The sequence below is a fragment of the Rhinolophus sinicus genome, chromosome 2 (genome assembly GCF_057876585.1).
Source record: "Rhinolophus sinicus isolate RSI-liver-muscle chromosome 2, RSI-T2T, whole genome shotgun sequence".
Taxonomy (NCBI): Eukaryota; Metazoa; Chordata; class Mammalia; order Chiroptera; family Rhinolophidae; genus Rhinolophus; species Rhinolophus sinicus.
In genome coordinates, this window is record NC_142502.1 from 43,932,995 (window position 1) to 43,945,545 (window position 12,551).

Below are 12,551 nucleotides of genomic sequence, written 5' to 3' on the forward strand. Positions count from 1 at the left end.
TTACCGAAGTGGCTTCAGAAGAAGTCATAGGGGGCATTTTTAAAGACTTATGCCCTCAGATCCTGTTTTCCTTCATGAGCTATATACTACACAGTGGGAAAACTGGGCTCTTCAAGTTCCTGTGCAGCAAAAGGGGCTTCCCAAAACTGCAAGAATATTTTTGCATAAAATACAAGAATACTTAATTAGATACAACTATTTACCTCAAAATTAGTATAATTGTGTTTATTAAGCAGAAAATTTTTACAGTAAGTGATCTCCAAGGTGTGTACACAAAGGTGTTACTTTATTCGTGATTTACATTAAGACACAAATTAGAACGTTTTCATTTCTTTTAAATCTAGCCATCCTATTTTTCCAGGTTCAGGGAGAATTAAGTGGCAAACACTGAAGGTTGCTGTCTTTGGAGTGTTTGTTGAGTCCTGGCGTTTCTGTTTTCCCTTCCCCCATCTTCTTAAATAACCATTACATTCAGGATGTCCTCTGTAGCATGTAGGCGCATGCAGCTGCCAAAATCTACCCCTTTCTAATGCTTCCATCTCCGGTTTCCTGTTATTTTAATCCCGGTGACATTTGAAAAGAAAATCCCATAGATGCATTTGAACTAATAATGTACAGCTCTGATAGTCTGACCAAGTAAAGTCTCGTTATTATCAGATTTATTAAAATATAAGTCGATAGAGACAGGGAAGCCGGCCAGCTGCTGTCAGGCTGGCAGTCAGTATGATGGGAGACTGAAATAAATTAAAGGGAACTAAGTCTCTCCAGCGAGTGCTATGGAGAGCTATGACAAAGCCATTCTTGCTGACAATGACGTGGTCAGAACAGGAGCACTACTCATGTTTTCTTTCTCTGACTAGATGTGAGCTTCTGCAGGGGACAGTCACTGTGTGATTCCTTCACAGTTACTAGGGCATGTGAGGTTCTAATAAAATTTGGGGATCGGCTAGGGTGTAAACATTTACATGCATACTCAGGGAAGTTGCCAATCTTCCTGCAGTTACTTTGTTCCAAGACTGAACATTGAGAGAGAGAGAGAGAGAGAGAGAGAGAGAGAGAGAGAGAGAGAGAGAGAGAGAGAGAAGAAATAGCCATCTTATTCATCCTAATGGTGGTGGTTCCTCCACCCCACCCTACCTGGAGGGAAATATTTTTTCCCCTTGATTAAAGTAATATATGCTCAGTGTAAAAACACAAACAAAACAACAGCAAAACATATACTATACGTGAAGTTCAAATGAAAATCACCCACAATCTTATCCCGCAGAGCTAAATACATATACTCTTATAAATTTAATTTAGAAAGACAAAAAATGTGTATATAATTTGTGTTTAAATGCAGGTGAGGGAGCCGAAGAAGCTTGAATGTAGAAAGACTACGTGGCTGTTTAAGTGGCAAATATATTGTCTATGGTGTCACACTGGAATCAAACTTCTGATTTTCTGTTTCCATTCGCATCCCTATTCCAGCCATCTGGTCGAGCTGGGCCAGTTTCTCGGGCCCTGCTGTAGCCCCAGCTCATTCGCAGTTCTCAGGGAACCAGAGGAAGCAGCCGCGCCACATAAAATCTCCTGCAGCTCACTGTGGGCAGCAGAGTTTCGATCAGTGTTACAGTTCGCCTGGTCTAACTCATGTCTCCCATCTTCCATATGCAACCAAAAATTAAAAGGCCTTCTTTTACTTCATCTTCTTTTACTTTGATTGTATTTGAAAGGCTTATAATGCCTGTGCCTTGTCCTCACCCAATTGTTTCTAATTCTTCCTCTATTCTGATGTCCAAGTTCAATCTGACCTTATATTTTACAGACTGATTTTAAGGCACTAAGCCATTTGACAATAAAATGTAGAGTAGTCAAAGTTATGTTACTATTTTAGATATATCAAAAAAGCTTAGAGATTTCTTCACAAGAGGAATGCTACCTTTTCAGATGCAGAAAGGTGGCTAAGTGAAAAGTGACTTGAGTAATGAAATCCAACATGTATTGGGTGTCTTTCCAAAAGGCCACCTTACATCTTACCAGAACGGGAACACATGGGGCAGGGTTCTCAGCTGAGTCTACTAGGAAAGACCCCAAAGGCCAGGCAACTCTAGTGGACATGGCAGACTGTCGAGGAAAGCTCCAGAAGGAGCCACGAGGCAGGTAGAAGCAGACAGATGGCTGGTGGTAGGAATGCCTGCTCCAGGCCCTCCTTTCCCTAATGTGTCTTCCTTGCTAGCAGTAGAGACATCTTTCAAAAACAACCCAATCAAGGCATCTGCCTTTCTAAAATCATTCAGGAGTTTCTACTCCAGCCCCACTGAGCTTCTCACTGCCACTTAAACTCACCCTGTACTCGCCCACTCTGTGTCTAAATGTATGTTCCCCTGTTCTTTGCCTGGGAGTTCTTGCTCATCCTTCAAGACATAGTTCAAATGGAACCTCCTCCATTAAGCTTCTCCAGCTTTTTCAGGAAGAGTTAGAACCATTCCCTCCTCTCTGTCCACAGCAGGAATGCACTTTATGCCTGCCTCAGTCAGAGCACCAGCACACTAGATTATTCTTTGTTTATCTCTCGGTTTCCTTCACAAATTTGTGAGCTACTGAAAGGTAGGAACCACCTCTCCAGTCCAGCAACAGTCACACCTGTTACTTATTGTCTGTCATATCAGCTTAATCCAGGTTTGTTAAGTGAATGAATAAATTAGTTAATAAAATAATAAAATAATTTAAATGCAAAAATCTTTAATTTTAAAATTTATGAGACATTTGATCCCTCTTTACTTCAATAAAATGTACAGTCTATTATGCTGGAGACTCAGGCTCAGGTCCAATGCTGAGTAACTAGCAGACAATGTTACCTATATGAGGTGTTTCTCTCCAGATCCTTGCACTGGTGATACTTGGGTGTTTGCTAGAAATGCAGACACACAGGCCATACCCCAGCCATCCTAAATCAGAATCTGCATTTTCACAGGATGCCCAGGGAATTTGTGTATACCGTGAAGTTTGAGAAGCACTGATCAAGATAGAGCAGCAGTTCTCAAACTTTTTGGTCTCGGGAGCCCTTTACACTCATAAGAATTATTCACGCTGCCAGAGCTTTTATTTGTGTGGCTATATCTATCCATATTTTTTGCATTTGAAATTTAAAACTTAAAAGTTTTAAATAATATTTTCCTATTAACTTACTTGAAAATAACAGTAATAAATCCATTGCATGTTAACATTTATAATATGTTTATATAAAACATAAACATATTTTACAAATTGAAAATACATTTAATGCCTGGCTTAATCGAAGGCAGCTGGATCGCATATGGGCCTCTGCATCCATCTGTGGTGATATCTTGTGTCATAGCCTCAGGCTAACTCTACCTTACACACATGAGAAAATGAGAGTACAAGAGAAAAATAAAATCTTAGTTTATTATCAATGTAGTTTTCACCTCCCTGGACATACTTTGAGAACCATGCATCTAGATGGACCATACTCTTGCAGAAAGCTTGTGACAAACCACATGAAGGTGAACTGATCCTTTCAGGCCTTCTTCCTACATTATGCTGCTGCTGTGGCCAAGTCACTAAGAGACATCATTTCTCATGTGAAAGAGACATAGCTGGTGCCCAAATGTTATTCCTAAAACTGATCTGCAATAGATTGTGTAGATGTAGCTTTATTAACCACTGGCCAAAGATTCAGAATGCTTTTTTCCATTTTTTAAGTGAAGTCACTTGTATCTAAAAATAAACTCTTCCCCTCCAACATATTTATTAATTATTGTCATTTTTGTTTCCTGATTTTTAAATGGCAAAACGCTGAAAATAAAAAGATACTTACAATCTCAAAGTTTAGATTTGCAGAGCTACAAAAAAACTTGCAGGCCATCTAGTCCAGATCCTCATTTTATAGGGAATAGAGGCTCAGAAAGGTCAAGTGACTTGTTCAAAGTTCACCAGCTAGAAAAATGGAAGAGCTAATCCCTGCCTCCAGCACTTCTCTGCCTGTCTCCCAAAATGCACATCATGCCTTTTAGGGAATTTCGTAACAAGCCTTTTAAAAGGGGGCAGATGAGGAAAGTCAGTGTTTGTACTCTGGACACGTAGAGGTCAGAGAGATTTGGTGGCTTTGCCCTTGAGGGTAATTGCTCCCTGTGGCTGCCATGGCAGAATTAGAGCCCTGACAAGGAATCCAAAGCATATGTTGAGCCATAAGGGGACAGAATTGGGAATCAGCTCATTTTTGCAGCTTAATAGGTACTTCAGGCACGAAGAATGGCCTGCACAGATGGGCTTCGTCTGTCCAACAAGGACTGAGACAAATTTGACACCAGTCTGCGAGTAGCCCCGCCAGATTGCTTATGGCTTAGATTCCTGGTAGTTGGGCAAGGCTCATTGGTTTTCCTTGGGATAAGAGATTGACACCAGTTTGTAGCCGGCTTTGAGTACACATTAATTTCCTCTATTTGCTCCAGACACTAATTGATTAATTCACCCTTTTGCACTTTTTCTTTCATTTTTTTTCCCAACAAATATTTATTGACAGCTTATTTAGCACAAGACCCAATATTAAGAACCGTGAGAGAACTATGTTAATATCCTATTGTCTGCACATCATACTTTATTTTGCAGAGTTCCTCATTGATCTGTCAGGCAGTCTGAGCTAAATTCCATTCAAACATAATTCTAATCAGGGACCAATAATGGCTGATCAAATGCCGAAAGAATGTTCAATGAGGGTAGGATTCCTCCCTTTTAACTAGTGTGTTATACTTCTTTTGAAGCTCAAATTGTTCATAAAATAGCCTGACACCTTCTAATACAGTAATTTTATGACTCTTTGGGGAAAGGAGCCTTTTCTCTAAAACACAGGAGAAGCAGTAGAATGTGAGAATGAACAGCCTAGCCTCTGGAGCCAGACTGCCTGAGTCTGAATCTCACTTTTGCCGCTGACCATCTGCATGACATTAAGCAATTTATTTAACCTCTCTGTGCCTCCATCTCTTCATATGTAAAATGGGGTGAAATAGTAACTTATCTTAGAATTATTGTGAGAATTAAGTAAATTAATCCATGTAAAATGTTTAGAGCAGAGCCTCACTCATCTTTTGAACATCAATGCAAAACATCAAGAAAAAAGATCTTAAAGTTCAGCCTATTACTGCTCTATCTTGCCTTCCCCAGTCTTCCTCCACAGAGCACTGTTTGGAAGAAAAGGTGTTCTCTTGAAGCTTTTATACATTTTGTGCGTAATTCCCTTACTAAGGGAAATGCCTTTTCCATGGCATTCTAATTCCAATAGTATAATTTTTCACTGAAAACTCTATTCAAGTTTATACTCTGATGAAAGTCAAGTTGAAAATACCACCGTGCTAATAGTGTTGTCTTGTGCAATCCAGCCCAGTCCAGTTGGAGAAAAACTATCAGTGGACTGACATGCCTGCCTCTTCTGGAGTACTACTAGTCAGACATTAATCCATCCAATGCACAAAGAGCTATGAGTACCTACTCCATTCAAGCTGATGGCAGTAGAGCGGTGAAAGACACAGGCTGGGAGCAGATGATAACAGTACAACACGGGCAGTGGAAGGAGGGGAGCATCCTGGAGGAATTTCTAGGATTGTTTTTGAGAACTGGTAAAGATCTTGAATGCTGAACAGGCATTCTAGGCAGAAGAATCAGCCTTTTTTGTGCTTTTTCCCCCCCAATTATCCTCACAACAAATGGAGAAATACAAATAAATCAGCTTACTATTTCTTGTGTGTCATTGTCCAAGATGTCAGCTCATTGTCAGAATATTCTTTATCTACCTTGCCCTCATTTATGTCCAACAAATGGACACATTTTGTTCTTCCAAGCCCATAAATTCTTAAATTGTTCCCATGTCATGGGTAAGAACCAGGGGCATTGTATTTTTTCATTTTATATTTATTCTAATTCAGTAAATTGATGTTTCTACACCATCCAGAGTTTGATCATTCTGATCGTCATTCTGAATTGAAACAAGTAACTGATGAATAATCTTCTTTGCACACAAACTCTAAAGAGAGACCCATGCTTCTAGTGCATACACAGAAGTCCAGGATGAAGTTATGCACCACTGTATACACTTTCTAGCATTGACTGGGGCCAACGTGGATTTGTTTTGCTGACCAGTATCCATGTACACATCTATTCTGTCAAGCCTGACATTCTCTTTGCCCAAAGTATTGCTTGGTTCCCAGATTCACTGTCTATAACATATCTCTTGTGTTCTTGTCAATTTTCCTGTCTTTTGTCTTACAGCACTGCCACCGGAACACAACAGGAGAGCACTGTGAGAAATGTCTAGATGGTTATATCGGAGATTCCATCAGGGGACCACCCCGGTTCTGCCAGCCATGCCCCTGTCCCCTGCCCCACGTGGCCAAGTAAGTGCTAAAGGAAGATGGTCTCTTCTATTGTTTATAGGGCCCTTTTTTTTTTTTTTTTTTTGGCCCTGTCTAGAGTTCTAAGTTTTTTCCATAGTGAAAACTGAGTACCTCATGTTGAGATGAGACTGGAAAAGATATAGGAAAGGGCTCTAGCCTAAATACACTTTTAGAGAAGTTGAAGCACTTGCAGTGCAGGCTATGACTCTGTTCCCAAAGTATTAGTACATCATAAGCCTACACTGAAGTCTCCCAAGTTGTATAAGCAAGGCTAGTCTCCTCTTTTCTTGGCTATCCCTTGACCTAGAGAACACAACTGGTAATGTCAACAGTTCTTTATAATCCAGTATTTTCAGTAGTAGTGTTTCTTCTGACTCTCACAGAGTAGACATTCCCCATACATGTGGCAGCTAGCTAGGCTTTTCAATCAGAATTAGAACACAGATAAATAGAATGCATGCTTTAGGCTAATCAACTCTAGAAGATTTCCAAAAAAAGAATAATTTTTAGTGTGGCTATGTTTTGACCTGAGTAAAAAATTAAAGAGAATTGAAATACATCTTAATGGAAATAATGGAATTCTTTCGGGTACCTAATATGTACAAATCCAGTAATCAAGTCATGATTAGCTATTTTATTGGTTTGAAAATGACAGAATGTAGAATTAAAGTGGTGTAGTGGTGTTTGGTTTTCCAGATATCAATTGGTTTTTCCAAATTCTCTGATACCAACCGTGTGTCCTACAATCAATTCAATTCTGACACTAGCTACCTAGAGTTAATGCAGACCCCATATGTTAAGGGCTCAGTCCTACTTCAGTAGCCAGCCACAAATGGGGTCCCCAAGCTTTTCAAATTTCTTCCTGGATAACTACAAATTCAGGGGTTCCCTCAAACCAACTGAGGTTCAGTAATTCTCTAGAATGACTCACAGAAATCAGAAAACCCTGTACCTACCATTAGTTTTATTATAAAAGATACAACTCAGGAACAGCCCAATGGAGAAGATGCATAGGGCCAGGTATGGATGGGAAGATGAGAGGGAATAGACATAGCTTCTATGTACTCAGTCTTCAGGTGAACCAGCCTCTCAGAAAACCAGTGTGTTCATCAACCCAGAAGCGTCCCAACCTTGTTGTTCAAGAGCTTTATCAAAGTTTCATTACATAGTCATGATTGATTAAATCACTGGTGATTGAACTCAATCTTCAGCACCCATGGGAGGGGATGGACTGAAAATTCCAACACTCTGATCATGTGGTTGGTTCTTCTGGCAGACCAGCCTCCATCCAGAAGCTTCTTAGGGGCCCATCAAGAGTCATTTCATTAGCATGAACCGAGGTTTGATTGAAAGTGACTCATGAATAACAAAAAACAGTATTATCACTCTGGAAATTACAAAGATCTTAGGAACTCTGTGCCAGGGTAAGGGACAAAAAACAAATATATATATATATATATATATATATATATATATATATATATACACAAATATAGTGCCAAAAAAAGGAAAAATTGTAATACTCAATATATACCAATAACAAAAGATGAATGCGAGACACGCTTGACTTCTGCAATTACGAGAAATGCTCAAAGTGGTTACCTCAGTGTCCAGACACTTCTGATTAGGGCGAACTATTGCTTGAGCAACGTTGACCAAAGTGTCCACTTATATACATTTTTTGGCACCCCCAGTATAGCACCTCTTGTAATTGCAGAAGTCAAATGTGATTTGTATTAATCTTTTGTTATCAGTATATATTGAGAATTATAACAGTTTTATAATTTTAACAGTTTTTTTCTTTCTTAAAATGTGTATATGTAGATATATATTTGGCACTGTGTGTGTGTGTGTGTGTGTGTGTATTTTTAATTATATCACAAGTATAATTAAAGAATAATGAAAGCACTTTGGCACATAATAACTGTGTGATTTCCAAAATGGTCTCACTTTCCATGGGATTTAGGATCAAGGAGACTAGATTCAGATCTTGGCTCCATTCACTGATTCCTTTATCTGCTCTCTGTTTTTTCCTTGGTAAATCAAAGTTGGTGTAAGGATCTGCCTCATAGAGTTAGATTAAGATAGTGTGTGTGGAGCATTTGGATTGGCACCTTACACATGGAAAAGTGTATGGTAGATGTTAGCTTTAGTAACACATACTTTATATTTTTTCTAACACTTATATTCTGCTTACTCTATGTCAGGTACTAGTCTAAGTTTTTGGATGTAGTATTTAGTTGATAGCTATTATAAAGATTAAATTAAACAATGTATATAAAATAACTTTAAAAAGACCTGAATATCACACACACACACACACACACACTCACACACACTTTCTTATAAAAAGAAAATATGACCACCAAATGTCCCCCTATTTTTTTTCCTTAATGGAACACAAATATCACCTAACATTTCACCTAATAGCTTGTGATTTATTCACATCCTCTGTCAGGTCCAAGAGTCAGTGAAGAAGTCAGGTGTTTTATAGCCCCATCTTTCTTTAAAATCATTAAACTGCCGCAGCCCTTGCTTTGTGATTTTTCATGTCTGATGGGATTAATAACGTGTGCAAAATGGATGGTACTGAGAGTGAAAGTAGAAAACTCCAACATTAAATGTTCTGTTATTTCCACTCAAGTGTGTCCTGATTTATGAGTTCCTTTTACCTCATCTAGGTGTATTCTTTCATTGTTCATTAATATTCTGCTTTCAAATATTAGTCTTAATCACACCTGATGAGATGGTTAGCATGTTGTTCTCTCACATGGTATAGTTATTTTGTTAAATATATTTCCCTCCAACTTCATGATAACAGGCTTCACTCATTTGTCCATATAAACAAAGATGTTATATAGCATCACCTTTTCAAAACAGGTTTATAAGCTTTGAGCTCCAGTTTCTTTAGAAACTAACAAATGAATTGGAAAGGCCGTCCCAAATGCTTCCTTCTAATTGTGTTTTCTGACTTTTGCACTTTTTGCCCCATTCTTAGGACAAGACTTGCTTATCTAAATTATCTGACATTTATGTCTTAAGATAAGAGACTTTTGGAACTGCCTTTCTATGGACTGAGAAGTCTTGTCTATGTGCAATCAGAAATATCTATGGAGCACTTATGGACCAGTCACTGGTCACAGCAATGAATAAAACAGTCCAAAAATCCTGCCTTCATTAAGATAGTTCAAAATACAGCACTATTATGAAGCTCCTAAAGCAAATGACCTTTTCCTTTGGAGCTAGAGTATCCAGCATTTCAGTTGATCAAGAAGGTATTCTGCAGGCTAACTCAAATAATTGAAGCAGAAACATGCTAATTGGGTAATAAGCTTCCTGCCTTGAAAGAGGAAACAGTTTCCATAGGCAGCAAGGATCACCATTTCCACCTATGTTTTTTCTCTCTGTGTGTGAGTGGATCCAGGTTCAAAACAGAATGCAAAGGTCTAAGGGAATGTGCTCTGCCATTACATACATATTCACAGACGTGAAAAACTGAAGTCTCATTAGTACAGATGTGAAGTTGAAAAACCTGAAAATTAACAAGAAAGCAAAAATACACCACCTATAAGAACATTATGTAGGAGTGAGGAGGAATTGGGGAAGGTGTGAGAGATCTGCTTTCTCTATAGTGGCAAATGTCAGAGTTCCTTGGGGGAAAAAAAACTGACTATAAAAAGTTTGCAGGGGTGGGGGGGTTGTGGGCGAGATAGTATGTGGTCATAGAACAGGACAAATTTACCTGGATCTTATAAAATTCTAGCCTTTGATCTGGCCTGATTATTGACTTAGTTAACTGATCTCAAACACTAATCAAATATCTCACCAAAAATCAAATATACATCAGCTTTTTAAAAATTTATATTGCTGCTTTCTATAAAAATTAAACTGCCAGGACTTTTATTTGAACTCAGAAGGGCGCACCAAATATGGAGTCTGAATTACACTTTCAAAGATCTGATATTTGAACCTACAGACCCAAGATTTGGATTTCCAGTTACCACAGCCACATCAGACAGCAAGGAAATAATGTCTGAAAGAGTTTAGCAAACAAACAGTGCTGTCTATTTTCGTTTAATTTCCCTGAGGGTTTCCCAAGAGCAAAAGGTTTCCTTCCACTTAGAGAGGGCGCCATACGTAGCTGTTAGTCTGGGCTGAGCAAAACCCAGTATTTTCATTTCCCTAGCCAAAAACAGACTTTACCCTAAGAAAAATATAAACAATACTGATGAAAAACAAAAAAGGAATCCTCAGTGGCTGGTACCGCCTCTGAGTCTTCCCCCACAAAGACCGATGGTCACGCAGCTATTCCCAGGGACCGTTTGCACAGAATTCATTTATTTATTTTGGTGCTGGCCAGACATCCTCTATGTCTACTAGTAGCTATGGTAATCGCTCTCATTAAAGAAAATGTCATCTGTTTGAAACAGCAGGACATTAGCTCAAGGCAGATGACTCCAGACACCCGCAGATGTTTCAGTCCTTCAAGCCGTGGGCAGACTGTTGCGTGAAACATCTTCAAAGAAACATGCAGGAGAGTTTGTGCATGTTTTGGACTCTTAAACTGACAGTGTTTCTTTAAGTGGGCTAAGGACTAAGAACAAGCAAAACTAAAGAGGAAAAGCCAAAGAAATGTTATTTCGTTGGAATGTTTTTAATCAAACTGCTAGAAAAAATAAATTGTGGGTATTGCCTTTCACCGAGAAACACATATTGTTTCCTGACTGATTTTATAAATGTCTTCAAACAAAGTGAACACATCCATTTGCTTTCCTCTGAAGACCATTAGGGTAAATATGCTGATGCATGCAGGAATGTGAGAACAGCAGGTCACACTCCATTGATTATACAGTACCTAAACCAAAACTAATTTAGAAGTCTTCGAAAATTTTCACACCCACCTCCTCTGGCTGGATTCATGTGTCAATATAGAATGTTCCAAACATGTGGAGAGTAATATTCCACTCCCCCTGCCTTAATAATTAAGATGGTTATTTATTCTGCTGAATCAATATTTTTATTACTTTTCTGTTCTGTCTCCTAATTTTTATTATCTGAAAAAAAGAAGAAGAATCAAGAGAGGGAGATTCCATGGACTAAATCATTTTACTATGGGTCCTCTTTCTTGCTTGAGTACTTACTTTGTGACTTTGATCAGCTGAGTATGTCCCTGCACCCTTTATTCCCAATCTTCAAGGTACACATGAACGAAATTAAGGTTCTGTTGAGACAATGTAGTTTAGAATTTGTTCATGAAGAGTAGAAGAGATCTAGTGCAGAAAAAAAGGGGAAACATACAAATGTATACAAGAAAGTGGTACAGATAAGAGAAAATTATATAAATCTAAAATTTCAGGTAAAAGTTGATTGTTTCTGACTTTGGAATATGTGTTTTAGACTTTCATTAAATATATATCTGATGTTCTGGAAATTTCCACTGCTTCAAGCAAAAATAATGAAATGCCTCTATTGAAAAATAAGTAAGGTAGACGTGGGAAATGGTTTCCCAAATGGAGTGTGACATTTTCTGCCTGAGACTGCTGGTCTAAACTTTACCAAAAGGAAGAGGATTTAATTTAAATAAAGCAAATCACCTCACCCATTTGAACTTGAGGGGGACCAAGATACAGGTGATCTAATCAAACGTTGAGGTCTCTACAGTGATATATGGACTTGGCTTCTAATATTCTCTTACAATTCTAGTTTTGCAGAATCCTGCTACAGGAAAAATGGAGCTGTTCGGTGTATTTGTAAAGAAAACTATGCTGGACCTAACTGTGAAAGGTAGGCTAAAAAAATTTGCTATTTTCCATGTGGATCAAAGGAAGTTTTTCTGTTTCTTACACTCATCAGCTCTGCCATACTCCCATTCAGTGGGGCTTGAGAGGGGGAGTGGGGGATCAAATTTCAGAAACTGGTGGGGGATCTTTCCCAAATCCCATGTCCCAGATACAGATATAACAATATGCTCCCTAGGGGTCCGGGTCAGGGCCACATCTCAGAAAAAGTGGGCAGGGAGAGAAGAAATGAATATGTGTATTTTGAAAAGATTCCCTGGATGGTTTTGGTAACACTCCACTCTCTCTCCATCATTGAGAACCAGTAGTATGAGTAAGGCTTCCCTGGTAAATAAGTGAACCCAATCCTCTACCAGAGCATTAC

The 12,551-nt window shown here is 38.7% G+C and overlaps 1 protein-coding gene across 5 annotated transcripts in view; it reads left to right on the top strand.

Moving 5' to 3' along the window:
• LAMA4 (laminin subunit alpha 4) overlaps positions 1–12,551 on the top strand; it is a 129,902-nt gene that overhangs the window by 36,395 nt on the left and 80,956 nt on the right. For all 5 annotated transcript variants that reach the window (XM_074333455.2, XM_019735050.3, XM_019735053.3 and 2 more), the window contains 2 exons: positions 6,265–6,389; positions 12,093–12,173. In XM_074333455.2, coding sequence (XP_074189556.2) covers positions 6,265–6,389; positions 12,093–12,173 — 206 coding nt within the window. The remainder of the gene's footprint in view (positions 1–6,264; positions 6,390–12,092; positions 12,174–12,551) is intronic.